The sequence below is a fragment of the Nilaparvata lugens genome, chromosome 3 (genome assembly GCF_014356525.2).
Source record: "Nilaparvata lugens isolate BPH chromosome 3, ASM1435652v1, whole genome shotgun sequence".
NCBI classification, from domain to species: Eukaryota; Metazoa; Arthropoda; class Insecta; order Hemiptera; family Delphacidae; genus Nilaparvata; species Nilaparvata lugens.
Genome location: NC_052506.1, coordinates 52,113,947 through 52,141,771, shown reverse-complemented (window position 1 = coordinate 52,141,771; position 27,825 = coordinate 52,113,947). Strand labels below are relative to the sequence as shown.

The 27,825-nt window shown below is 34.1% G+C and overlaps 1 protein-coding gene across 10 annotated transcripts in view; it reads right to left on the bottom strand.

Moving 5' to 3' along the window:
• Window positions 1–26,123, bottom strand: part of LOC111047573 (ankyrin repeat domain-containing protein 39) — a 31,517-nt gene extending 5,394 nt beyond the window's left edge. Inside the window, exons 1-8 of one of the 10 annotated variants that reach the window (XM_039423998.1) lie at window positions 25,831–26,110; window positions 18,731–18,981; window positions 15,437–15,645; window positions 13,695–13,798; window positions 11,520–11,569; window positions 6,868–6,997; window positions 5,360–5,601; window positions 2,801–3,085 (exon numbers count right to left, since the gene is read on the bottom strand). In XM_039423998.1, coding sequence (XP_039279932.1) covers window positions 2,801–2,897 — 97 coding nt within the window. In that variant the 5' untranslated portion in view covers window positions 2,898–3,085; window positions 5,360–5,601; window positions 6,868–6,997; ... (3 more) ...; window positions 18,731–18,981; window positions 25,831–26,110. Of the gene's footprint in view, window positions 1–2,800; window positions 3,086–5,359; window positions 5,602–6,867; window positions 6,998–10,616; window positions 10,758–11,519; window positions 11,570–13,694; window positions 13,799–15,436; window positions 15,646–18,730; window positions 18,982–25,830 lie in introns of those variants that run through there. The other 9 variants (XM_039423997.1, XM_039424001.1, XM_039424000.1 and 6 more) reach the window with 9 other exon arrangements.
• Between the last annotated feature and the right edge of the window lie 1,702 nt (window positions 26,124–27,825).

Here is a 27,825-nt window from a genome sequence, read left to right as displayed (position 1 = left end):
AGATGACCTCAATGTGAATACTAAGATGACAAAGTTATTGAATTTCAGATTGAGAGCGAACAGCGAAATGGAAATCATAATTAACAAAACTTTCAATGGGTGATACATAAAGAAGCTTGTTTTTTGGGATTCAGAATGATGAGCAATCTTGGGTGAACAGATCAAGTAAAACATATTCAAAATAAAATGTCCACAGTGATTTATTCATTGAATGCATTGTTGAGTAGGGTGGTGAGTTCCCAGACTTTATTACGGGAATTCCATGGATATTTGATATAGATTATTCAATACAGCATTTTGTTTTGGGGCAGTGGAAAATCAATCTTAAAGCGATTTTTAGAAAACAAGATAAAACTGTAAGGCTCAACTCACACTACCTCGACTCAAATCGTACGACTCCAGTCTCTCGACCTTACGACTTTTTTTACTTATTGTCACTAGTTCAGTTCCATGCTACTCCATTTTCTAACCTTACTTTAATGAAAATATAAGATCTTATTAGTCTTCACTACTAAGCATGTAACAAATTTATAATATTTATTATGAATATATTGTCTTATCTAATTCTTATTATTGTCTTATCTAAAATGATGAAACATCAATTTCATAAAACATAACCCCACTTTCATTAAAAATGCACGGTACTATGCAACTCAAGTCGAGGCTCGACCAACAAGTTGACTCGACCGACGCTCGATTCAGTCTCACAGTCATGAGGTCGCAGAGACTAGAATCGACTGGTCTGAGTGTCACCATTCGAAAAACACAAGCTGCGTCGAGAAGAGATTAGAGTTGCAGTCTCTTCTCGACTTCAGTCGCGTAAGAGTGAGTTGAGCCTAAGAGCAGGTTTCCGAGCTCGGGATTTAGCCAAGTCCTAGACTTTAAACAGCTGGAGTCAGAAAATGGCTTTCCAAAACGGGGCGTAGTCACAGCTTCTATAACAGTAGTCGTAGTTTTTATTTTCTCATTGCTATAATTGGAAACGTTTCTCCTTGAAGAAATTAGACATTCCTAAATAATTCAAAATATCTGAAACTTTACACTATCTTCTCTTTATTTTATTTTGTTTTCAATTTTCTAGTTTTTCGTAATTTAATTCAAACGTGACTATGACAATGACTGCGACTACGCCCCGTTTTGGAAAGCCAATTTTCTGACTCCAGCTGTTTAAAGTCTAGGACTTGGCTAAATCGCGAGCTCGAAAACCGGCCCTAAGAGTCATTGATGATTTGAATTCGTGGGATTCAAGAAGAAAATATTCAAAATCTCTATTCACTATTCCAAAATCTTGAACATTCTTGTATATTATTATCAGATTACCAGCTCTTTACTTTTTGAATTAGTTGTATTTATTAATCAATAAAAATGAGGAGAAATTGCAGAGAAATCAATTGCAGCATGATTACAGAACAAGGTAACGAGGAGCACTGCAATATTATCCTTGTCACAGAACCAACGCTTAGGAGATGGAGCTGTTCTACAGTGGATTGAAAGTGTTCAACGTTCTGCCAGCTGAGGTGAAGAGCATCAATGACTTGGGATGGATGATTCAGGTGGAGATTGAAAGAGATGTTGTCTCCTTCTGCACCCTACACCATAGAGGAGTGTTTTGAGTTATTTTTATGACTTTGTGTTCTGTTTCTGAATTGGTCTAGTGCATTATCATAAATACTCCATGAAACGTATTTTTATGTATTTTCATATAACTTATTCTAACTCTATTAAACGAATATGGCATGTCACAAACTACCGAGCTATGCTTGATTATGTAGTGCCTTTGTGATTCAATAACTTCTATTTTATTCTATCGTTACATACATTCATGATCACGTAAAGCACAATATTTTTTGCCACACAACCAGGAACTAATATCATAGAGAAAAGATAGCAAGAAGAAATCCCATGGTAAAGATCGTTCATGATCCAAATTTCATTTTATAATCAAGTCCGATAGTCCACGCAGTTCTGAAGCTATGTGATGCTGGTAGTCTCTCATACTATGCTGTTCACACACTCTCACCCGTCCAAGACAGTAATAAACCCTAATAATCATCAATAAAGTCATTAATCACAAACCAGAGAGACCAGTGAGGGTTTTTTCGACATACTATACCGCTACTTCCAGAGACGGGGTACCCTGTTTCCCACAGTTTGGAGCCCCACTGGACCCCCGAAACTCCGCCAGAGGCTTCACTGTGCCCAGCTACTCCCAGAGACGGAAAGTCCAGATGACCTCCCATTCTGGAGCCTTCACCTGACCGTACACTCGTGGGCCAGGCTATTCCGAGGGACAGAGTGATCCTACTCCCCCTGGTTGGTGGCTTTTCCATTTACCATAAGAACCAGCAACCCGCGGTCGGTGGATCCAGTACTACCTGAGACGGGGCACGGCCAGATCCCCAAACAAGTTCAAAGACCAGTCTGATCCCTCAGGGGCCAAAGTTTTTGTGTCAGAATAGTTACTACTTAGACAGAATCCTTGTCTTCCACAGTCTTGTTTAGACAATTCTAACAGTTCATCCCTAAGGCGAGCTCCAGCAATATCGAATATTAACGCCACTTTCTCTACTAGGAGTAGCTCAATAATAATAGGACTATAAAGATGATAATAACTCGAGTTTTGGGAAACATATTGTGTGCAACTGATGTGCAAACGTTTTCCCAAACTTGACAGATGGCCTAACCCAGCTATGTTTCATTCGGCCGAATTATATCTCGTTTGGCAAAGAACAGTTTTGCACACAAGTTACACGAATAGCTATTTCTGTGCAGTATGCAAAATAGTAATTTATAGATTTACCTGCCGACCAGACGCCTCGTTCAAAGTCCATCTCGTCCAGAGTCTGCGCAGTTGACGACTGCGCATGCGCACAACACGCATGGCTCTCGTCACACATATTAAGTAGAAGTAGTACACTAATCACTCACACTAACACTGAAACTAAAGAATAATGGTACACATTCAACAGACGGTCTCTTAGTGGAAAGAATGCACTGTGTGTAGTGTCCAAATGGCCGATGCGTGGGGTCCCGAAGTCGAAGTCAGCACTCGGTAGCCGAAAATCTGCTCCAAAACTGACAGCACCTGTCAAACAAACAAACAATAATAATTGTGAACAATTTGAGCCATAAAAACAATACTATGAAATACAGGGTATCATTTTATGAATGAATATCGGGGTTACAATTCTCAATAATATTTGTTACATGAATAAGCATGACAAAAATGAGAAAGCATCTAAAACAGTTTTGTTGACGGACGACGAAAATGGGAAAAACTCGCTTCTATTCTGCAGTTAGCTTCCATCATTTTATTGTTGTATGGTGTGAGCACAGCCACCTTCATGATTAGGGTGCTCCGTGCTAGGAAGAGTGACAAGATCGCACAAGTTGGTTCGTTCAACCATAGAAAAACAGGTTCAACTATATTTCTTCATTCTTATTCTATAGTTCAACTTGTCAGCCCAAGTTGAAAGCAGTAAAAGCGAGTGAAAAGTCCAAGATAGGTGAAAATGCATTGCATGCCACATTTGACAGCTTATTAAAGTGATTTCAATTACTAAGAAATTACTATAAATATTGAGTCACCCGGCAAACCTAAAATAATACCTCAATTTTAATTATTTAGGTAATCCAAACAACTGAAACCATAAGCAGTTCTTAACCTAATCTCGTAACTCCAACCATCCCTTACTCATCCGGTATTAATTAATAACAAAAACTAATATATTCAATAACGATCTATTTCAATCCTGAATCCTGATATATGTTACCGAAAATTCACTAAGTTCATCCACATTTATTATATTTTAATCATAAAGTAGTAATATACAAAGTGTTCTGAAAAAAGGTGCCCATAAGCCAGGGGGTGATTCCTCACATCAAAAGAAGAAAAAAGTTAACATAGATCCAAAAATGCTTAGTTACCAAGTTATACAGGGTGAAAGATTTCGTCTGAATTTCAGTCCCCTGCCCTATAGGTATTTGTTGGCTGTTAATTAAGATGTTAAATTCAGCATACTTCAAGAAAAATGAACTGAGAAATTGAATAGAACCGTTTCCAGACCGTTAGCTACAGTAATTTTCAAGATATGTGACGAAATACGCAAAACTTGGTCCCAAAAAACAAGTTCCTTCAAGGTTTGACGCAGATTTACTATGTTAAATGTACAATAAACACAAAATATTTTCTTACAGAACTTGTAGAAAATTTAATTTTGAAGAGAAATATGTAGAATAAGTTATAATAGACAAACGCAACCTTGAATAAATAATCCTTAATTACATACAAAACGCATGAAAACTAGAGAGCTTAACAGATGTTGTCTATTTTTCATGCGTTTTGTATGTAATTAAGGATTATTTATTCAAGGTTGCGTTTGTATATTATAGACTTATTCTACATCTTTCTCTTCAAAATTAAATTTTCTACAAGTTCTGTAAGAAAATATTTTGTGTTTATTGTACATTTAACATAGTAAATCTGCGTCAAACCTTGAAGGAACTTGTTTTTTGGGACCAAGTTTCGCGTATTTCGTCACATATCTTGAAAATTACTGTATCTAACGGTCTGGAAACGATTTTATTCAATCTCTCAGTTCATTTTACATAAAGTACGCTGAATTTAACATCTTAATCAACAGCCAACAAATACCCGTAGGGCAGGGGAACTGAAATTCAGACGAAATCTTTCACCCTGTATAACTTGGTAGCTAAGCATTTTTGGATCTATGTTAATTGGAACTTTTTTCTTCTTTTGATGTGACGAATCACCCCCTGGCTTATGGGCACCTTTATTCAGAACACCCTGTATAAGTCAGGTAGTAAGTGAACTTATATAAACCAGCTTACTCATAAGTGTTTTATGACTTGCGACTCTAGTCATCTGACTTTTCTGGTGATATCCAATAAAAACCATGCATGTTTTTGCTTGCCTCCTGTCTTATGACAAGAGAGCATGCGCGCTAAGTTGACGACTCTGTTGATGACGGGGAGTTGTTGTGTCATGCGACTTGCTACAAAAGATTGGCGAATCGTTCTTTTAAGACATTAAAAAAGAACAATAGTTCTTTTACGTTCTTGCGACACATTATTGCGAGACATGTCGCACGCAGTATGTGTAAGCGCTGAATTGATAGCATTTGTTGATAAGAGATCAGTACAGAAGATACTTATCACCATGTCCTAAGACACCACTGTGTAAGCTGCCTCAAGTAGTTTACAGTGTAACTACTCTATTCATCTCATGTTTAGTTCTCAACTTCCCATCCAGATACTAACATCATGTTTCAAATCCAAACGACTTCAGTACATCAGTTATACTGGTAGTGGGACGGACTGCCTGTGCAGGTGAACTGACCTGGAGGGGCGGATTGTTAAATGTCTGTCCGTCCTGTCCGATGCGACTGCCCCAGCAGGCCAGGCCTCCGACTGAGGATGCCAGTGCCGCCAACTCGCTCCGACTGAGTCCGAACACAACGCTCTGCCGCCCGTCCTCGCTGCCCTTCACCACCAAGTGAGGCATCGCCACCCCCCACCCCCACCACCAGCTCACTCTTTGCTAACAGCGGATGGTGACGTTCCTTCGATTTGGCTCGGCACCTGATACAAACAACCTTCATTGATTTTCTATGAAATATGACATAAGTAAATTACAGAATCACTTACTATATTAAAAGAAAAACGGTAACCAAAACGGCCTTGATTGATTTTCTATGAAATGGACATAAATCATTTTGGAATAAATTATAGAATCACTTATAATATTGTTACGATAATCTATTACTTACGAAACTCAGGGTTATAGAGTTCAAGACCTCATGTAATAAAACAAATAATTTCTCTCATTGCCAAATAATGCATTGAGAACAAAGTTCTAAAATGATAATACAAATAAGATAATAGAAAAATCTAGCTATAAAATGTATACAGAACTCTGACACGTTATAAATGAAGTCCTCTTTCAATAGCTTTGGGATAGAAATTGTGTAAAGGAAAAACTAGTTATGATGGAAGATTTTTATTAGAAATTGCAGTTAACCAACTGCTGGAATATTTTTACTGTAAAATAATTATCTCAAATATCCAATTAAAGCTATATAAATAGAACTAAGGACTTCTTCTACTGCCAATATTAACCAAAGAACTAAATAGCAGAAGGAAATTTAAAAAATGAAACTGTCCAAAAATTGTGCCCAGACCGGGCCTTAGTTCTGTAGCTTTCATTGGATATTTGAAATGAATATTATACAGTAACTAGTTATGAATTTAAAAATCAGAAAGAGCACTAAAAATGAGCTGAAAAAGGAAAAGAATTAATCATACCCAATATAGTTGAATAAAAACGTTAGATAATACTTTTTAAAATTTTCAACGTGAAATAAAACATTAGTATTAAAAAACTATTAATTTCGAAAACAGTTTAACAAAACATGTTCTAATAATTAGTATTAATTATTACTTCCAAAACATTTGAAAAAAAATACAAAATATTTTTGGTATATTAGAATCATTATTAGGGATGACAAAAATCAAAACAAACTAAAATTGATGGTTAGTTGAGGATATGTTGTCTAACGCTGGGTTGCATGAAAGCCTGTTAAATTTCAACCATGACTAAATGCCACCAGAACCAATCAGAGAAGCCTTCTTTTTAAAAAAGTCTTCTGTGATTGGTTCTCATGGCATTTCATCACGATTAGAATTTAACAGCCTTTTGTGCAACCGGACTAGTGTTCAGAAATATTATTTAAGGAAGAGGATTGAGAGGTTAAAGGGTCACGAGATAGAGAACAAAAATCTGGTAGATAATTTAGTTTTAGGGAATACAATCACGCTCAAGCTTAGAATCTTGTGAAAAATGTTTACAATAGTGGTCAGGATGTATCAAATAATAACGAGCCAACGATTTGGAGGTAGGCTCATCGTAGGCTCATTAACATCGATGCATAACATTCAGTGGGAAGAAAAAACAATCAAGGGCGAAGGACAATCTTTGCTGAAAACAAAACATCAATGAAAAACAATAGAATTTAAATAAAAAATGGAATAACCTATCAATTTGATTGAGTGAATTTCATTCAATATGGAAGAGTCTAAAAATTGTTCGAAAATGTCCATCTTTTATGACAAATAAATGTATTTGAGTTTGAAGATTCATTATTCTTAATTTTTTAAATATTTCAATTCAAAATCGGAAAAGTACTCACATAATCAGGTTGTATACATTTATTTGAAGAACACCAATTTGAAGTTCCAAGACACTAATCGAGCATTCAGATGCTTATTGCTTACCTCTTTGTAAACAATCAATTTTCTATACAAACTCGGTTCCTTAAAAATAATTAGACCAATAATTTGACGTGTTTTTTATGTAGTCATAGTTTTGTATTCACTCTTTGTACGTATTTTTCAATAATATCAATATAGATCCTAGTGCATAACAATAAACACATATTACAAGCAAAAATTTAATCTGAAATGATAAATTAATCCTGTATTTTCAAAACATAGATTGCCAATACAAAAATTCAAATAACATTTCACTACTACACTATAGCAAGCTCAACTACCACTTCTAAATAATTCACCGTAAATATCAAAACGTGAACCCCTACATTAGTAAAATCATGCATGAGAATATTAAAAGCTACACGCCGTAAAAAATGAAAATAGCACAAAGAAAGCACAACCAATATCATTCCATGCATTGCTAAGGTCAAAGGTTACTCGAATCAATAAAAATAGAAATCTAAGTAGGTACCCTTTTTGAAATTATTTAGTCACGACATGTTTCGGCTATATAATGCCATTATCAAGTGATTGGGGAAAAATGGCATTAAAAGAATATTATTGCAAGCTTCTTATTTTTGATCATAATGTTTGGACATTTATCAGGGGCGTGGCGTGACTTTTTGGCTCAGTCATCTCCAGGAACAATTCAGTTGAAAGTTTGAATGAAAGCTGCACCCCCTCCCCTACTTTAAAGATAATGTATCATTTTGGATGATTGATTATTTATCGAGAAAGATGACATCTAGAATAAGATAAGTATACTATTCAAAATCCTAGAGTTGAAAAGTCTAGAACTTGGCTAAATCTCAAGCTCGGAAACTGGCCCTCAAATTAATTAAAGAAATTGAAATGAAATTCGTTATTCTTTATTGATTCATACAACAAGTACATCATCAAAAATGACAGGGAGAAAAAAATAAGGTAACATTGTGCTATTCTTCTCCCAAATTTAGATAGAGTTACACATAGTCCGAAATAGGTTAAGTCTTGTAGTTATTCACTTCACTAAATTTTCAGTGCTTAATTATTTTCACAAAGTAGATTTTTAAATTTAGGTGCTTCAAAACCAAACATAGAAGAAATAATTATCAATAACAAATTGCAAACAAAATAATAATCGTACGGTTTGCAACACTTGCGCGGAACAGTGGAATCGCAGAAAATAGCGATGTTTTTGACCGTTTACTCCACCATCGTTTACGGGGAGAGGGAGAGTGATGATGCAGAAGAGTGGTGTTAGCGAATGCTAAATAGCATTACTGGAATCGCATAATTTTGAGAATCACATTGAACGGATGGAACTGATGGTGCAGTAGTCAAGCTTGGCGCGCTCGCAAAAAGGTTTCTCTTTTGGTTTCTCCACCTCTTTTTGTATTTATTTTAAATATTTTCAATTCAATAATATAAACATTACATATCAATTTCTGCCCAGTCATCGGCGAATCCAGAGATGACCGGACGCCTCGCCTCTGACATTTATATGATTATATAAACTAGGACTGTAAATTTTGGATTTACAATTGAATGATTTTATAAAAAATGAGGTAATTGTCTAATTGAATTAAATTTATTATTTTATCTCTGTTTAATTTTGCCGCCGCATAAATGCGAAATTCTTTTTAACATTCCGTTTTCCACTATTATTACCATAATTTAGTATTTTCATATTGGGATTTATACCTGTGAAATTATGGTCTGAATCCATAAAATGATCTCGACAAATTTATATTTGTAAGGCTATCATCCAATTATGGTCAACTTTGTTTTTTAATTAATTCGATCTAATTAATTGTTCGAGGGGCATGCGAAAAATAAGCTTCCTAATAATTTACACTCGCCGTGCAAGATGCTAGACGAAACTGTTTTGATTGTTGGTTATTTCATCCTTCCCAACTACGGGGAGTGATCGCGCGACCTTCAATGGCGGCCCAACAGCCATCCGCGATGTAGCCTGCTGTCACCGTCACTCCCACTAGTAAAATCCGTTTACCGATTTGATTTTTAGACGTGAAGATGCTCAACCTTTTGAAATTCATAAACAGTTGGAAGAAGTTCATGGAAAAGCTTGCATCAGCGTCCAACACGTCAGCAAATGTTGCCGGGAATACTCCGGAGGACGCATAGACGTCCACAACAAGCAGAGCAGCGGGAGGCAATGGGAGTTCCAAATCGACCAATTTGTGTATTGAGTGCCTTCTCAAAGATATAAGAATGTGGCTGACCAGGTTCTTGAGGTTTGTGAAAAATCATCCACAACTATTTGACCGAAGATGGTTTTGTAAAGAGGTGTGGGTGTGACATAGTGCAAGCAGCCTTATCACAAGCGGCACGAGGCGCATGACGGCCGAGTTCCTTGCAGCAGGTATTCTGGAGTAAATTACTCGTCAGGAAAATACTTTTCCCGAAATACATTTTCGACCAATCTGGTGGCTATGTAGAAAAATAGTTTCAAGTGCAAGCTTTCAGATGGTAAGCCTATTTATTGATAAAAATTACACATGAAAAAATGTGTAAAAAACCTTATTTTTTACATGCCTCTCGTAATATTCAAATGGAAATTAAAAATCATGTAATCGTGAACAGATCATTTGGAACAATGTCTAGTGAATTGAATTTCTCGGATATATGGTATAACAAATTCTTCTTCTTATTTAACATTATAAGGGATGGATTCCATTGAAACAACTATAAAATAGATTAACATCATTATCTTAGTTTACTACTCATTTACTAGACTTGGAAGATCTGTGCAAAGTTTCCCATTACTACGCAAATAATAACCAAGGAACCCTAATACCTTGGATAAAGGCATCTCAAATAGCATTAATTAATTTTATGAAATTAATTGTAATTAGAATCTAAATATACACTTAATTACCTGATACTGGGACAATAATGAAGGTAATTTCTAGAGATTTAATTTTTTTCAGTCATCAACTGGCAAAATAATAAACTACACAGTAAAGTCAATACATAAATTTATATAAAGGATGGCTTAATTTTATTAAAGAGCTGCTACAAATGAAATATACACCCTAATAGATTCTATAAGCTCTACACAAAATCTTTTTACAGAAAAGTTGAATTCTACATAAAGTATTTATTTAAATGAAATTTTTCCAAAACAATAACATTTTGACACTCAACATAATTTTGGACATTTAGCATTCTCCATTCTCATTGCGGTGCAATCAAGCCATTACTAAAAAATAAGAACTAGATGCGTTAATTATCGACGAAAATCAATCAAATTGAATATAATAATTTACAACTTGATAATTTTCGAAAATTGATTTCAAATAATAAAAAAGTGAAGAAATCACCTTGATAGTTATGTAATATCTTGCGTGAGCCTACAGCTTATTCGCTAGCAATCATGTAGTGTTGAATGTATGGCCCAAGCGAAAATTGTGCCAAAACCACTAACAATATTTTTGTTTTCAAATTCTTGAAATAGGAGTTATCTGGAATAGGATGAAAACATGTTGGAATTTCAATTTCACCCATTGAAATTAAGTCTTCTACATTATTTTAAGGAATATTTTGAACCATCAGAAAGTATTTTGACTACATTATTCGAAAAGCAATATTTCCAATACGGATAATAAAATAATAATCATATTAATTGTTATTGAAGAAAATCCTGTAGGTGCCACCAATTTTGTAATGCCATATTCAATTGTCTTTAATGGTATTTTAATGATTGGAATAACTAATCGTGGGTATACTTTCTATTCGTATTAAAATTATTATTGAATTAGAATTATGCTGTCCTGACTTTTTATTTATTTGTTTAACAACAAAATACAACAACATTACAATATTGGTCTGTTGTTGCTCATCATTTTATTGCAAAATTTGTTGGTTTTAAAGAGAAAATCGTCAAAATATCAATGGGCAAATGAACTAAGTGGCAATTACATATTACGCAATTCCAACATTCATATTTATACTGTATTAGAATTAATAGGCAAGCTCAAAATTGATTCTCTCCCAAATTTGTGATTATAAATATCTGCAAGGTTAATAGAGCAATAACATGAGCAATGACAAAACATAGAGATGAAAGGACCTTTAAAAAACATTCATCTCAAATGAAACTGAACCTAACGAGTTACGTTTCTGGATCATGCATAGCAGTCGAATTCTACCCCAATGTTAAACTAGAGGAGAATTAATAAATTGAATACTTTCTCATGGCTATACTAAACGGAGCAATTGTATACCTCGAATCCTTTAAATCTCTAATAATGACACCTTCATTACGCTCCTTCAACTGCAAAAAACACAATTCAATTTCATGTGACTATGTCCATAAAAACATTGCACAAACAAAATAACAATCGAAAAAAGATACGCAAAAATCAAACTTCCGAAAAATATGAATAAAAATAAAAACCAAGGGGAATTGCATTATCCGTGGGAAGAACTCTATACTGAGACACAAATTATTGTTCTTAAAAGTGAATAGTGTAAGTTATTCTTACAAACAAACAAAAAGTCAAATTAAGATATCAAGAAAAATCCAATTTTCTACTAAAAACTCATTAAAAATCAAAATAATTGAGAATGAGGGAGTACTTACTACAGCGTTTTTAAGAACTGGAAAGAATTAAAATTTTTGAAAAATTATAGTTTAAAAAATATTACAAGCAAACTGCATTATTAAAATATTTTAAACGCGATCAAAAAGCCTGTTGGATTTATAATAGAAACTCTTCCAGATTCCAAATGATCGAATGTATTACAGACAATTAATTATGATCACTAGTCCAACTAGCATTTACGGATGGAAGCAATCAGTAAATAATTCAAAGCCGCAATTGCAATTCATTTCCACAACAGAATACATCGGAACAATAACTTAGAAGCTAAAGAAATTAGAACCTATTTTCTCGAATTAGTCCAAGGATTATTTTGCATAGAGAGCTACAAGAATAGTCTTCAAAGATATTGAATGGTTTATAAAAATAGCTTTTTCGAGTTAGACCGGGTCGTTGATTTATTTGAAACCAGCAAAAAAGTCATTGTCAAATTTCATCTTTCAAAACTGAATTTATGAACAAAAATAAAATAATACATTTGTATAAGTTAATTAAATAAAATCAAAGCATTAAAAGTGGGGCACAAGACAGTTAGTTGGTGAATTAAAGCAGAATAGGATGAAAGTGGTTTTAGGAATGTGAGAGCAGTTAGAAAAAGCATTAAAATATTAATTAAATTTCAATACGTCATTCCTAAACTTTTTTTATTACAGAGTGGATGTTTTAACGGGTATAAATAGAAATGTATCACTAAATTCCTCAGCTCAATAAATGGATTTTTCTACATAAAGCAGGTAATGAAGTTCATTAGATACTTTGACCTGAATAATATTCATTATTATCAACCTCAAGTCAATCTCAACACAATCGTAATTGTTTTTCTCATTCTATTTTCATAAAAAACACTTTTCCCCATTTACTTCTTGTAGATTTGCCAACTTGACTTTCTTGACTACTATTCAATTAATCTAGGATTCTTTATTTTACGCAAGACCTATCTTATTACACCAAAACTTACTGCTGTATGTGCTACTTGTCAAAAACTATTTTTCCAAACTTCCAACATGGTTGTATTTCAATTTTATCGATGTCATGCATTGTACAATAATACAATATTGACACAAGTCAAATTCATAGTATTGTAGGTTGTTGAACTACCTTTCTTTGTATTTAATTAGCAGAATTATCATCGTCAATATTATGATAAATTATACTGTTTTTGTCATTTATTACTATAAGATAATATACATAATGTAGTAACAAACTTAATTTTCTTATTTGGTTGTATTGTTATAAAATCTCTTCATTTTTAGAATTTTTTACGGTAATTATCAACTTATAGCTTATTAGTTTTCAATAGTGTCAAATAATTACAATAATAAAAAAATACCTAACTTAATCTTCCTCTAATATTGATATCCTTATTAGTGCAATCAATTACTAGCAAAAATTTATTTAATATCTTTGAATAGTGCCTATTATGATTTATATGAGATCTTTCAAATATTATTTCATCTACCTTGATTCTCTGTCATAATGTTCCTCAACATAGATAAAAATTATGAATCTTGTTACGTATTGTCAATGTATGTATGTTGAAGTACTGTAAATTATTACTGTGACGTTACTGGTACCTATTACTTTATAAGTCCCATAAAATATAAATAATTCATCTATTATGGCACCTATAGAATTAACAAAATACCCGACCGGTTATATCATTCGTACCAATGATACCAAGCCAAACTCAAAGCTTAGTGTGAATGTGAGTGTAAGCTTCAGGCTTTGAAGAGAGAAGATACAACAACATCAGGCACTGAATAATGGATGATAAAGTGAGAAAGAGAGTGCTTTTACCAATATCTCCCGACACAATGTCCACACTATTTCGCCTTCGCCGGAACTGCAAACAACTTTATAGCCCAACTCACTGAGAAGGTTGATGACTCTGATCGGTTCACCTTTAACAACGAAACGATGTCAGCCTCAAATTCAAAAATACTTGAACACATTTCACAAACATACTGGAAGCATTGTTCTGCATATAAGAAGATTTAGGCCTTTTGGAATATAGATGTATTTTGATGAATTTCGTGGTAGGCCATTTCTCTGCAATGAATCCAACAAATAAGAAATTGCTAACTACATAGTAACCTTTTTTCAAGTTTTTTTTCATAAACACTTCCAGTTTCAAGTGTCCTTTTTTCAAAAAAGATGAAATTGTTTATTTGTTAAAACATGTGCAATAAAATAGTGGTAGAAATGACACACAATTTATTATTTGTTTTTGTAAAGTAAATGTGTTTGTAAAATCCACTAGTTCTTAACATAAAAAAGAGGGTCTTTGTTATTAGAACACATTTCAATAGAACACACTTTATACACATTTATTAACATTTTAACACATTTCAAACTAATTTTGTATTTTGAAAACATTTAAATATCATAGAAATAGTTTCACTATCAAAAGAAACTGTCAGTACATGAATATTAATCAATAATACATTCAAACATAGACAAATATAGAGCTAATTTAAGGAAAGCCTGTACATTATACAATAATTACTCAACTAGTACCCAAATAAATGAATGAAAGAAATCATAAGGTCTACATAGAAAATAATTAGTATATATAAAGGAGAAAATTAAAAAATATAATTCTAAAAGAGCAAGAAGTTCATGAAATTTAGTCCATCATCAATTATAAGAAGATTAATAATTTATAATGAGATTAAAATGGGGAGTACGCATCGCATAGTATTAATCAATATTTAGAGAACATGCAATTCACAGACATTGAAACAAATGGAGATGGAAGAATTTAGATAATACATTTTTAATACACTGCAGTGTTTTCAGTTTGGAGAGTAGACTAAGTTTAGAATAACAAAGGAAGGGATTGTTGTAACCGAAATTACGATATTTCCTAACGATATTGACGTAATTCAATGGTAAAATTACTGTAATAAGAGAGTCAAGAACAATCAAGGATGATGCATTTTGAACTGACTATGGCTTAAAAAATGTGACCTTCACTGCTTCAGTCCACTCAACTAATAGTTGAATGTTTCGAAATCACTTCTTGGTGGTCCGAAATTCACCAAAGACTGCAGTGCCATTATCATTCCTCCGATCAGTCATGAAAGAGATAATGTGGGCATCATCTTCAGAGATGAATAGCCTATATACCATTTGAAACAATACACCAATACAAGCTGATTTTTCGAGTGATTTTCTAGAACCAAAAAATAATTTGAGACAGCACGTATTTGATTTCCAAACTTGATTCTTCCAAATCAACTCACTAACAAAATTGATATTAATTATGATATCTTTCTGATGTGAATTGCTGAAATCAACCCGAAAGTTTTGACATACAAAAAATCTGGGAACATTATCTTTTAGTTTTCTTTAGTGATTCTCTCCAACTTCTGACAAATGTTAAGAACATTATGAAAATTTTCTAGAATATAACGAATGTTGTCTATATAGTGCTGAGTGTTGATGGTTAATGTACACTATTTCTTTGTGATTTCAATTGTTTGATTGACAAAATAAATTTGAATTTGAGTGTTGAGTCCATACTTGTTGAAAGGTACCTTTAATAAGGACGCCGTTAATGATGTTTCTCGAGGAGCCGACAAATCGCTCGAACAGAGCAGACACCTCGACCTCCTCCAAACCAAACACCTGAACATCGGTGGCGTGCAGGGAGGCCTTTACAGCAATGTAGTAGTTCTCAGACATGATTCTGCTGACAGTGCAGTTCAAATTGGTGGAGAGTCGGCGAGTGGAGTCTCCTTCACTCCTGGAGTCAGAACAATTATTCACGCTTATTTTGATTGTTGGCTTGCGACTACATTCTCCGCTGCTGGCTTCTGAACAGTTTTCCAAACTGCGATTGCTTTGAGGACTGAGCATCGTCGTGTGTCAAAGTTTCACAAATTCAAACAGTTATTTTCTGATGTATCTTCACAATTATTCCAGTTTCTTAATAGTCCAGTAAGATTAGAAAATTTAATCTACAGGGAATATTCAACAATTTTGATGTTATTACACACATATAGATATTTCAATTTATTTTTTTCCTCTATCAGCTTTATAATTTATTAAATTCGCGAACAGTGCATTGTGGAGCATAAAAATTTCACAAACAAAAATAAGCAGTTACTTTCTGATTTATCTTCACAATCCCAGTTTCTAAATAGTCAGGTAATATTGAACATTTTGAAAATTGATTGAGTCCTTGTAGATATTCATTAATTTTCACGGAGATACACAGATCAACACTAAACTATTATTTATATGACGTAGAAAATTGCATCTACATGAAATATGTATTTATTTTCTTATCAAATGTATTATATTTTCTGTCTATTAGCTTTGCGGGCCAAGTGTCATGGAAGTTAACAAAGATTAACATGCATTTTTCTAATGTATCTTCACAAACCAGTTTGTTAATAGTCCAGTAAGATCAGAAAATTGCATCTACGGCGAACATTCAATGATTTTGATGAGAGTACAGATTTTCTCAACAACTCGAATCTGTCAATGAGATTTATCGTCTACACTACAGTATTAGTTTAGCGGGCGGAGTATTATGGAGTGTCATATGGGGTATCATGGAGTTCTCAAACGAAAATGTTAAAATTATACTACTACACAGTGATGAGACGCAGTAAAAACTCAACTAGCCACATCAAAACAAGGGTAGTGCACACTGACAAGCATCACTGAACAGTGCAGTGCACACTGTTTACTGTTTACGGTTCCGAGTAGAACTGATCAATGCTGGACAGCCGACGTCCGAGCAAAGACAATAACTCACATGTCACACACTGGTCGGGTTTTTATAGAGAAAGACTCGAGTATTATTTATGACACAGCGATCGATGGAAAACGCGTGGGCAGTAGGAAAAGATACCTGTCACGCGAATGAGTAAAGAAGATCGGAAAAGGGGAAAAATAATAATTGGGACTAATGGGAACGAAGGAAAAAGTAGAATGGGAACGAATGAGGATAATGAACAGTGGGAATAATGTAGAATGAAAACTTATACTGTGATCTAGGCTCACTAAACTGTGCTCAGTTGAAAATACCAACTCAACTTATTAAAGTACTTGATAAATATTATTTTACTAAATACTTTTTATAAAAATACTACATAGAAATTACAGATCTAAAAGTAAGTTAAGTAAGTATGAGTTATAAGGAAATAATGTCAAAGGGAAATACCCAATACAATGTGCAACGTATCAACAACTAACAAGTCAAAGAAAGAGATGGAAGTGGAACTACGAGAAACAATAAGGAAATTGGTTCAACACCAATAGAAACTTCAATAAGAGTGAGCATTGTTAAGTTATGGAAAACTTACAGAATAATATTACTCTAACAATAATAATTACAGGAAAGTACAGTGTAAACGGCGATAGTAAAATTATTTGTCAAGAAATTTGATATTTATATTGCCCTAATTACTATTGTTATTGAACATATAGAATTACAGAGAGCTAGCAAGTAATATTCAGGTGTCAAATATTCTCTAATTGGATTGATAAGAGCAGGTAGAGTTAGCTAGGGAAAGACATGAATGAAGTACTATAAAGTATGCATATATTTTTATGAATGTGCAACATAACGATTTCCCGAAGTGAATCAATATAACTTGGTTAAACGTTTAGTTTGTTATTTATGAATCCCACTACATCAGATAGTTACCTCTCATATTATCAAGACAACAAATCCATGTTAGCGAAATATCAAGTTATTAATTTCAAGTTAAAGTTATTATTAAAGTCTTCCAGTTTAACAATGAGGAATAGAACATACTGAAACACAGAGTGTTCTGAAAGTCACTGTGCACTTAAATTATGGAAATGAAATGAATCACAAATAATCACAAACAAAACAAATTAATTAATTAACAAATTTATTTTAATAACAAATAATCTGATATGTTTTATACTCACAACATTATGATTATGTGGGTTATAAAATATGTTTAGAAAGGCCTCATCAATATCACATCAATACAGCACTGCACAAATTTTTTTCATACACCTTACGTAATTTAATAACAATAATTCCTCGAATGCATGCTTATATCGCGGCCCCCGAACTACTATTTATGGGGTGTAGCAGAACAAGCTATATATCGCAACAGACCACAAGTGATTGGCGAACTAAGCGCATCGGCGTGGCATGCATTCGACGAAACACTGTTATGAGTTGCATGAGGTTAGTTTTGAACTAAACGTGTGCTGAGTGATATGATGTATTGATGTGAACAGAGGCCATTTCCAACATATTTTATAACCCATATAATCATAGCGATGTAAGTAAAGAGACTAATTCAATTAATTTGGATTACAAATGTATTTCATTTTCATAATTCAAGTGCACAGTGACTTTCCTAAAATTTTCTAGAATGGAATAACCATTTACACAAATCTATAAGTTTTATATATGAGAAAAAACCACACCAAAAATAATTTCTTTGTTAAACAAACTTAGCAAACGTTTCAACTTATCCTATAAAATTAGGGCAGCAAAGTTTTGCTAACCAGTACCAGTGTGGTCGCTGGGCTCGGGGCTCAGCTGCCAGCCCAACAATTGCCAGTCATAGATCGACCGCCAGACTGCCTGACCAGGCTGCCTAGTATTATGACATCCTAACATAGCATAGGCTACCTAATATTATTATAGGGGCCCAAGGTAGATATTATAAAAAGAACTTTGAAAGTTTCCCCTTCCAACAGTATACAGGCTGCCTGTATTCAGGCTCATTTCGGATTGAAACTTTAGTAGTCAATCATCTAAAATAACTGATCAATTAAAATAGTTATTTTGTTGAATAGGTAGAGAATGAGGTTTGTGATAGTTGACTGACCTTGGCCTAGGCCTTGGTTTGCTTAGGCGGTTGTGTGAGGGTGGTTGGCTCGGGTTCGGTGAACTCTTTGCGCATGGTCCACATGTACTCGTTGTAGTCCTGCTTGACAGCCGTCGATGAAGAGGCCACCACCTGGTAGCCGAGCACCTCCAAGGCGGTCAGGATCACACACGGGTGCTGCAGGTAGACGATCGTCGAGTCGTCGCAGTAGCCACCCGAAGCGAACCGGTTCAGTTCGACTATGTCCTCCGCTAGCAACAAAATCATTACGATTAATAAATTACTACTTTATACAAACTATCAACTTCAGCTATTATTTTAAACTTGTTTATTACATGACTACTAGTCAGTTCACAACGTGAATCTACTACACATGTACAGAACTGACAAATCTACGGCAAACAGGCCACAAACTATCAGTCTTTACAATGTGATTGTATATAATAAATGTTATTGCAACATTTATATAACAATGTTATACAACAATGTTGTATGCCAGCGAGACCCTAACACTTAGCAGAAAAACAGATACTGAAAATTTGAAAAAAGAAGAAAGGAAGATAATTAGAAAAATACTTGGACCAAGAAAGACCGAAGATGGTTATAGACTACAGAAAACAGCCAAAGTTGAAGAATACTCTAACATAGAAGCAGACATCAGGAAAAGGCGCCTTAAATTTTATGGTCACATAATGAGGCTTCCAGATCACAGACTTACAAAAAGAATAGTAACATATGTAGCAACCCTTAGTAATGGAGGTGCATGGATGAAAAACGTCAAGAAGGACTTAATACTTGCTAACATTAACAATGATGAAATATACAACAGGAACAGTTTCAGAGAAAAGGTTGAAAAATGGGAAGTTAAACCAGAGATGACTGTGCCAAGAGTGGGAACAAAATGGAGTGAAGCAAGGAAAGCGGAGTTCTCACTGAAAATGAAAAACTGGTGGATTGATAAAAAGAACAAGAAAAACAAAAAATGAACCAAATTTTGCTCAGCGTCTTCCATCTGGGAGCTTGACGGCTAATAATAATAATAATAAATGTTATTGCATATTATTGCGATAATAGTATTAAAATCATGATAGATTTTTTTGGAAATATTACTGCACGCATCGTTGGAAGGCCTGATTTTTCCCAGAGGTCTTCTCGTGGTCAGAATATACCAAGAGACTTTTCTCTCATAGACAGCTTCTCCAAAAATATCATAAAATACTCTACTTTTGGTCAGAAATATGAAAAAGAATATGACATTAATAATGTAAATCAGGACTCATATATGTTCGTGGATTGAATTTGAATTAAATTTACAAGATAGAAATACAAAGTACAGTATTACAAAGCTGAGGGAACACAGAGTATTTGTGTCATAACCCTAAGGTGAGAAATTATCAAATCAATAACTCTCAACGTTGAAAAGCACTAAGTGCAAACTAGGCCTGCTTTAAAATGAATTTCTACTCTGGACGGCACAAAAAAATACCATTTAAGTGTTTGCACATTTGCTAAACATTATCGTACTACAAAAATGTGTGAACTCTTCAAGGAGAACCAATGACAGTCTCTTTCTTTGCAGCCGAACAGAAATTCATTGGAAAACATGACTATAGTATGCGTCTACTGTTTTTCAATGTAGAGAACGGATTTCTGTATTTTATGAGAGACAAGCAGGTAAACCGGGCTCAGCAAGGGTCGATTTTAAAACTTGACGTAATGAAATCTTGAAGAGTTTGAAGTAAGTCTAGAACCATCCTCGGTCAACTAAGAATCTATATGTAAAATTTCAAATTTATCAGTCCAGAAAATCAGACGTGATGATGCGTCAAACATAATTTTCCTATACCGTACGTGTATAAGCCATTTTTCCCTTTATTATAGTATAGATATGGCACGAATTAAAGTTTCCCATCTTTTTAGAGAAAAACTCGTCCAAACAAATCCAAATTTTATACATGAATTCAGTTGAGGACTCAAGTGGACTTGAAAGGGGGACTCATATACTTCCAAAGCATTATGCCGTAAATTGGCTATTTCACATGATGAATGAATGAAATAATGGGTTCTTGCGTACAGGATGATCTAAATTGGAATATAAATCAAAATGAATTTGAATTGAATATGAATTGAATACTAGTTCGAAATCGTAATCATAATAAAAGGATAGTCAATCATTAGTTAATTGGAATTAGTAATATAATGATTAATGTGAGTCATCTGGAGGTTAGTAATTGTGTATTAAATTAGTTTGATTGCATGGTATTCCAGTTTATCAATTGTCGAAATCGGGCAATTTAATAATACTAATGGAATCATCCACTAATAGAACGAGAGAAGACACAATGACGTTATTACTGAGTACATGTAACTAAAAAAAGGAATTGCTGTACTTTCCACAATGAAATGATATGCAATTGGGACCAGAAAAGCTTATTACTTCATCTTATCAAGACATGACCGATATTCTATCTTATCTGAAGTTTTGATCCACCCTACAATGACGATAGACCTTTTGATCTGTAGAGTTTTAGAATAAAACAATTGATACAATGATCTGTACTTGGTGAAGAACGTTAGTTGTTTTTTTTTTCAAGAAACAAGAATAATTGAATATTACTTAAAAATATATTTATTTTTATTATAGGGAGAGAAGAATTGAGGTAACCTTGTGCTATTCCTCTCCCAAATTTGGATAAGGTTACACATAGTCCGAAATAGGTTGAGTCTTGAAGTTCTTCTTCACTTTACAAAGTTGCCTGTCATTAAATATGTTCACAAAGTAGATTTGCTTCTTCACTTTACAAAGTTATCAGTCATTAAATATATTTACAAAATAGATTTTCAAATTAGATGCTTCGAATAATATATTAATATATTTCTAGGAATATAGTTCGAAAAATTTGAACGATTTTCGAAACATAGTTGAAATTCGTATCCAATTTGAAGGGAATCTTCTTCAGAGAAAATATGTACAGAAATAGACTAGATGGAACGAGGAATACAATTAACATATAAAAACATTAAGGAAAAAGGGAGGACTAACTTGAACCAAAAAATAGACGGTTTGAAGGAAATTACCCAACAACAGTACTACCTTAATATTCAAGTACCGTAACAAATATTCCAGCAAACGTATGGGACAAATCAAGACCATGAGGGTTGAGGATAGTTTCAACAGAAATCGAACGAAAATATTGTAACTAAGTTCCAACAGGTTGAATTTAAAAAGTTACAATTTCAAATACGGTAATGCAAACATTGAACACTATAAAATTGTCATATAATTATTGAAAAAACATGAATTTTTCTTCAATTCATTTCTAGTCAAATATACCGGTAGTTGATGTGATTGAAAATATGTATTTAAATGAAAATATACTATGAAAATATGATGTTATTGAATGGTTGTATGAACTAATAAAAACAAACTTATGAAACACTTAAAACAATGACAATGTTATTAATAATTTTCGAAATTAATGAAAGGTAGCAAATCCTCAAAAATAGGATTGAAGCTTACTTCCATTCTCCATAATAAATTACTATTGTTTGGCTAGCTTTCAACTCGATTGAAATAGTGAGTTTTCTTGACAACATGCCAAAAATGTTCAATTTCTCATCCATCCGGCACTGGTCCATCAAAAGATTACAAAAGAATGCCAATTTCTTAATAGACCAGCCAAACTACGTCAGAACAAGTATAGACTGCATAAGACATTTATAACAATGATGAAAATTTTATCTAATTCAGTGGTACCTAATGGTTTATTTTTGGGAACGAGGTTAAGTGCAGTTTCAAGATGAGTTGAGTGACTCACAAGAACACCACAACACAATAGTACTAAGTGTCATTTAAGTAGACAATATCTAAGAATAAAATATATTATTGAAATAGAAACTTAATTGGAAATCTGACACTTAATGGGTGTCATGTGAGACACTTAATGGGTGGGTATGGAAGTACAATCTTTGAAAACATAATATCTTACAATCACAACGTTGCAATTGGAGGAAAAATAGAACTAATAAATCAACTACTAGAGAACAATTTCAACTGTTGATCGAGTCAAGTAGAAGCCAGAGTTATACTGTTGAAAGAGTGAAGTTCTAACTGGCTATATTTGTTGGGTTGTTTCTTTAAAAAGTTTTGAAAACTTTTGAATTGTCGATCAATCAAAGAAAGTTATTGAGAGGTTGAACAAAAGTGAAAGTGGAATAAAAAAAGAAGAATGGGTAGAAGGGGAAAGCAGGAAAAGCGTCACAAGTAAGTTACAAAGAAGTTGTGGTACCAAGAAGTACCACCAATTCAGTCCACAACACAAGTCAACAAAGATTGATAGTGTTCTATGAGGGATTGATAAAGCGACTCATTTATTAATGCATCAGTTCAAGTCTATCAAGTGAGTAAACAGTGATGCACTCGATTACTGTATCCTGAATACTAAAAGAGTTTACAGTTACTTATCCATAGCTTTTTTTCAAGGCAACATGGACGAACCAAATGCTTAAAGAAAGCGTTTGTATAATGCATTTGATATTGATTTTGAAGTAGCTTTGAGCATTAAATAGGCGAATTATATTTTCATACAAGTCAAACTAGAAATTCCCCTATACACCATGTTGAATAGTTAACTGGATGAGAAAAGGAACAATAGAATGCATTTCGTTTTGAAAAGATGATATTTGAATACAATAAGTGCACTTCTTGCACCACCTTCAAAATAACATCATAGATATTTCCTAGTCACTTATTTTTAGTCATTTTCAAGTTAAATCTACAATGTAAAAATCCAATATTAGCAATACTTGCAATGATATTTAATTTGAGAGGATAGAAAGGTTTGTGTGTTAACGCGGAAATGTACAGTTTGTAAACAAAATGAGAGAGACAGTAAAATCTCATTGAACTGATCACTTCCGGAATATCATGTCACGGTCTATTGAAAATGCACTGAAAGCATCATTGTCTAGATGTACAATGGTGCATGCTATTGTGCCATACAGTATCACAGTGCAGAGTTAAATTAGAATGGAATTATATTTGCTTCGTCTACTTACAAACATAGGAAGCAAATCAGACACTGCATTTTAAACCTGAACTTCACTGAAAGTTACATCAATTTTGTATCGATACCGTATATAAATTATTGTACTGTTCTATAAGTGCATTGTTTCAAATAAGCTATAGGCCTACAGCCTAAAATAAAAAACTTATAAAAATATTAAATTTGCACATTAAAGGCAGACAACTTTGGCCGACAGACTGAGGTGAAATACCCCACAGGTGTTTGAATGTTGCAAGGCACACAGACGATTGTCTGCATGCATACGTTCAATATTTTCTCCGTCTGTCTGTTGCTAAGTGCGTTTTGCCTCTAAACCTGTACAATGTACACCCAAAGTTGGTCTGCACCTGAATTAAATTTAGTTTGAATTTTTCTTTTTCTACCTAGTAAAATTAAATTACCTAGTAAAATAGTTTTGAACCTTAAGTAGGCCTATGTTATTTGAGTTTTTGGTATGAGGTAATTTATGCGAAATTTTGAGATTTTTAATTCCTCCTTCTAGATTCATGACCAGTTAGCTGGATAGATGGCTTCAAAACAAAGCAAGATACCATCAAAAAATCTTTTCTGCTGTGAAGGGCTCTGAGTCTGTCTATGCAGCAAGTAGATTACTCGTGCCAGCCTGGTGCAAACTCCACCAATGTGGCCTGCACATGTCAATTTGAAGCCAATGACAAATCCCAGGAGTTTTACCACTGATTTATGAGTCAGCAAGGCTACGAAGTCCACAGACAAGTTGCTCGGTCTTTCCCTCATTCAAGCAGAGTCTATTTCTCTCGAACCAATGCTTGGCATCATCAAAAACTCAACAAAAAAAAGTCTGCAAACAAGCTTGTTCAACTGTCCGCCCTGTAAAGTGTATCGTGGTATTATCTGCAAACATCACTACCGGTCTAAGAAGCCCAAGATCATTGATCATGACCAGGAAGTGTAATGGGCCCATCACCGATCCCTGTGGCACCGCATAATCAACTTGCAAAGGCTGTGAAAGAGCACTTCCAATGGATACGATCTGCTTCCTTTCAGTCAAGTAGGATCTGAGGGTCACAAGCACCTCACCACCAATTCCATAACCGGCAAACTTCTCAAGAAGGACTCCATGAGGCACGCAGTCAAATTCCTTGTTCAGATCAGCAAGGACCAGGTGTAGAAAATATCTCCCCTCAAATGCTTTATCAACCTTCACATGTTCTCAGGCTTTAGCAAGTTGCTCCTTCATTAGGGCCTCAAACACCTCACCCAACAAAGGAATGATTGATACAAGTCTATAGTTGTTCAAAGACTCAGGGTCACCCTTTTTGAAAACAGGAATCGTGCGGGATAGCTTAATGATATCAGGAAAACAGCCATGACTCATATATACATTAAGCACGTGAGGCAGGGGAAGAGCAATCCCATCCGCAACACACTTTAGCACACCAACTGTAGCTCCATGGACGTCAGGACTGTGGGAGTTCTTGAAGCTACGTATAACACGAACAACATCCGCAGGCTTGATCAGATCCCCTTCCATCTTTCAAACTTCACTTGGTTTTTATTGTAACCAGAAAGCATTGCACCTTACTATATTTATGGAAGCAACAATCTTTGCCTATTTAGATAATAAATTACCGTATTAGTTAGGCTAATTCATGATTTAGCTTGATCAAGGTTTACATTCTATTCTATTCCGGCTTTTAAATTCTCTAGCCAAATCCTGTTTTTTGCAAAAATCTAACATAACCTAAAGAATGCATCGTAAGTTAAATACTATTTGACAAACTTAGTAGGCTATTATGCAAATATCTTAGAGACTGCATCAATTAAGTTGTGATTGAGTTATTTGGTTTAATATATTCAAAAGCATTGGAATAAAATACCATAAATAATAATAAGCTTACAATAGGCCTACTATCCTTGAGTTTATCCAACAGAGTCTTGAACAAGATTGTAAACGATTGAAAATTAATTAATAAAATATACAATATATTTTCTAAAATTCTTTAAATTTTTAATAGATAGTATAGAATACCATTAAATAATAATATTCCTCACCTTTTAATCCAGATACCAAAACTCTCCACGGATATCTATTATCATATGATGCCAAGTTACCACGAACTATAATGTATGGCATCGATGACGGTTAAACACTAATTACACAAGTTTTTATTTCATTATTTAATATAGAATCAATAACAATTTTAAATAATTTGAGAAGTTTTAATGGAAATAAAACAGAAACGATAAAACTAGCCACTTGATGCAATGGCAATCTGAAAATCACAATCACAGAAATTAATCACAATCACAATGTTTTTTTAGCGTATCTCCCTCGAGGTATTCGTGCGAATGCGCAGAAGAAATACGAGATTTTTGTCTATAAATCGAAAATAACGAAAATATTACTACATGCAGAGCTTTGGTGGGTATCTTGTCAACTATTGCAGCGTTCCTGACTTTGGCCATCGTATCAATCGCATGGTTCAATGATTTACAGCCAAAAAATACAGAACACCATCCACTGAATAATATATATCATTCATTGATATTAAAGAGCAAAGGCCCCAAAACTTACCCTTGTGGGAATCCATGTTTCAAGAGTGCAGGACTTGATGATAGTTCACCATTCTATATAGTCTACAACCTGCAGCCTATCACTCAGGTACAATTTTTATCAGTCTGACAGCACTGACTCCAAGACCATATACTTCTCCAGCTTTACCAATAGAATATTGTGTGAGACACAGTCAAAGGCACGTAATAAATCGCACATGCAAATCGATCAATCAGTGGCGTGACGTTTCCAAACTGGGCCCCCCGCAAAAAAAAAAAATCCGGGCCCCTCTATCGATTTTACTTTCAAAATAAGCATCAATGGTGCTGCGCTTCATCCATGCATTTAAACTTACGCTGGCATCAATATGAGAGGAGCTACTTTCGTGATCTTTATTTTTTTAGTCAAGCCCCTCCAATCCCTAACTCCTTTAACCCAATAATTATGATAAAACGTAGACGTTCGGTCAGCAAACAGCCAACATGGATGGCAGTACACATAGTCACCTTTCTGTGAATAGCATAACCAATCTCTTCTTAAAGATATAGGTACCGTACCAGTCCTAGTGAGGTTTTCGTAGTAGCTCGTCGAAAAATGCACACCCTATTTTCTTGATCTTGATGGGGATCACAAGGAAATGGACCCTTGGGTTGGCAAGGACCATGACTGACAATTATTTCTCCAAGTCTATAATTTCCAATAATGTGAGGAAAATATTCTCGATCGGTCGGGTAATCGTTATTGACGTTGAATAATTCACAACTATTGTCAGGCCTATTACAATCTGATTCGTCAATTTCTATAGCCGCAATTGTTTTAGACGAGCCAGCGATCGATTCCTTATTTTAGTTTTTGTTATAATTGGAAAATTTGCGAAATTCACTGCACTAGTAGTTCAGGCAATGAATGCTCAAAAGAGGGTATAGATGGAAAAGTTTGGAAGACAATTTTTGACCCCGCAGTTCTGTTTGGGGTGGTAAAGAGGTAAACATATCAAAAGTCCCCACCCCTACCCCTTGTGACAAGGGCTACCCCTTGTTGGGGGTGGTTCAAATAAGGTACCATTTTTCGGTTTCTCGCATATAACTCGGAAACTGTGTATTTTACCGACATAACTGTTGTATAGAAAAATAAATCTTACATAATTTCCTACAATATTCATCTCACAATGTATTCTATATCTTCTCTAGTCTTCGAGATATCCGCTCTTGAAGGTGTATCATTTTTGAAAAAACGGTATGCCTCCAATTTTTTTATATTTTTGCTCTTATAACTTTTTTAACATCGATCGCAAAAATCCATGCTGATTATGAGCTTATATAGTGAGGTCCACGTTATAATGACAGTATTTGATCAACTTTGGTTTTGCTATCCTTGTCTATCATTCAACAAAGACGGTGGTACTATACTTTTCTAGGTCCACAACGATGACAATTATGTTTTTGACAGTGTAGAAATATTATTAGTTAATGCAGAGAATCGGCATCGCTATT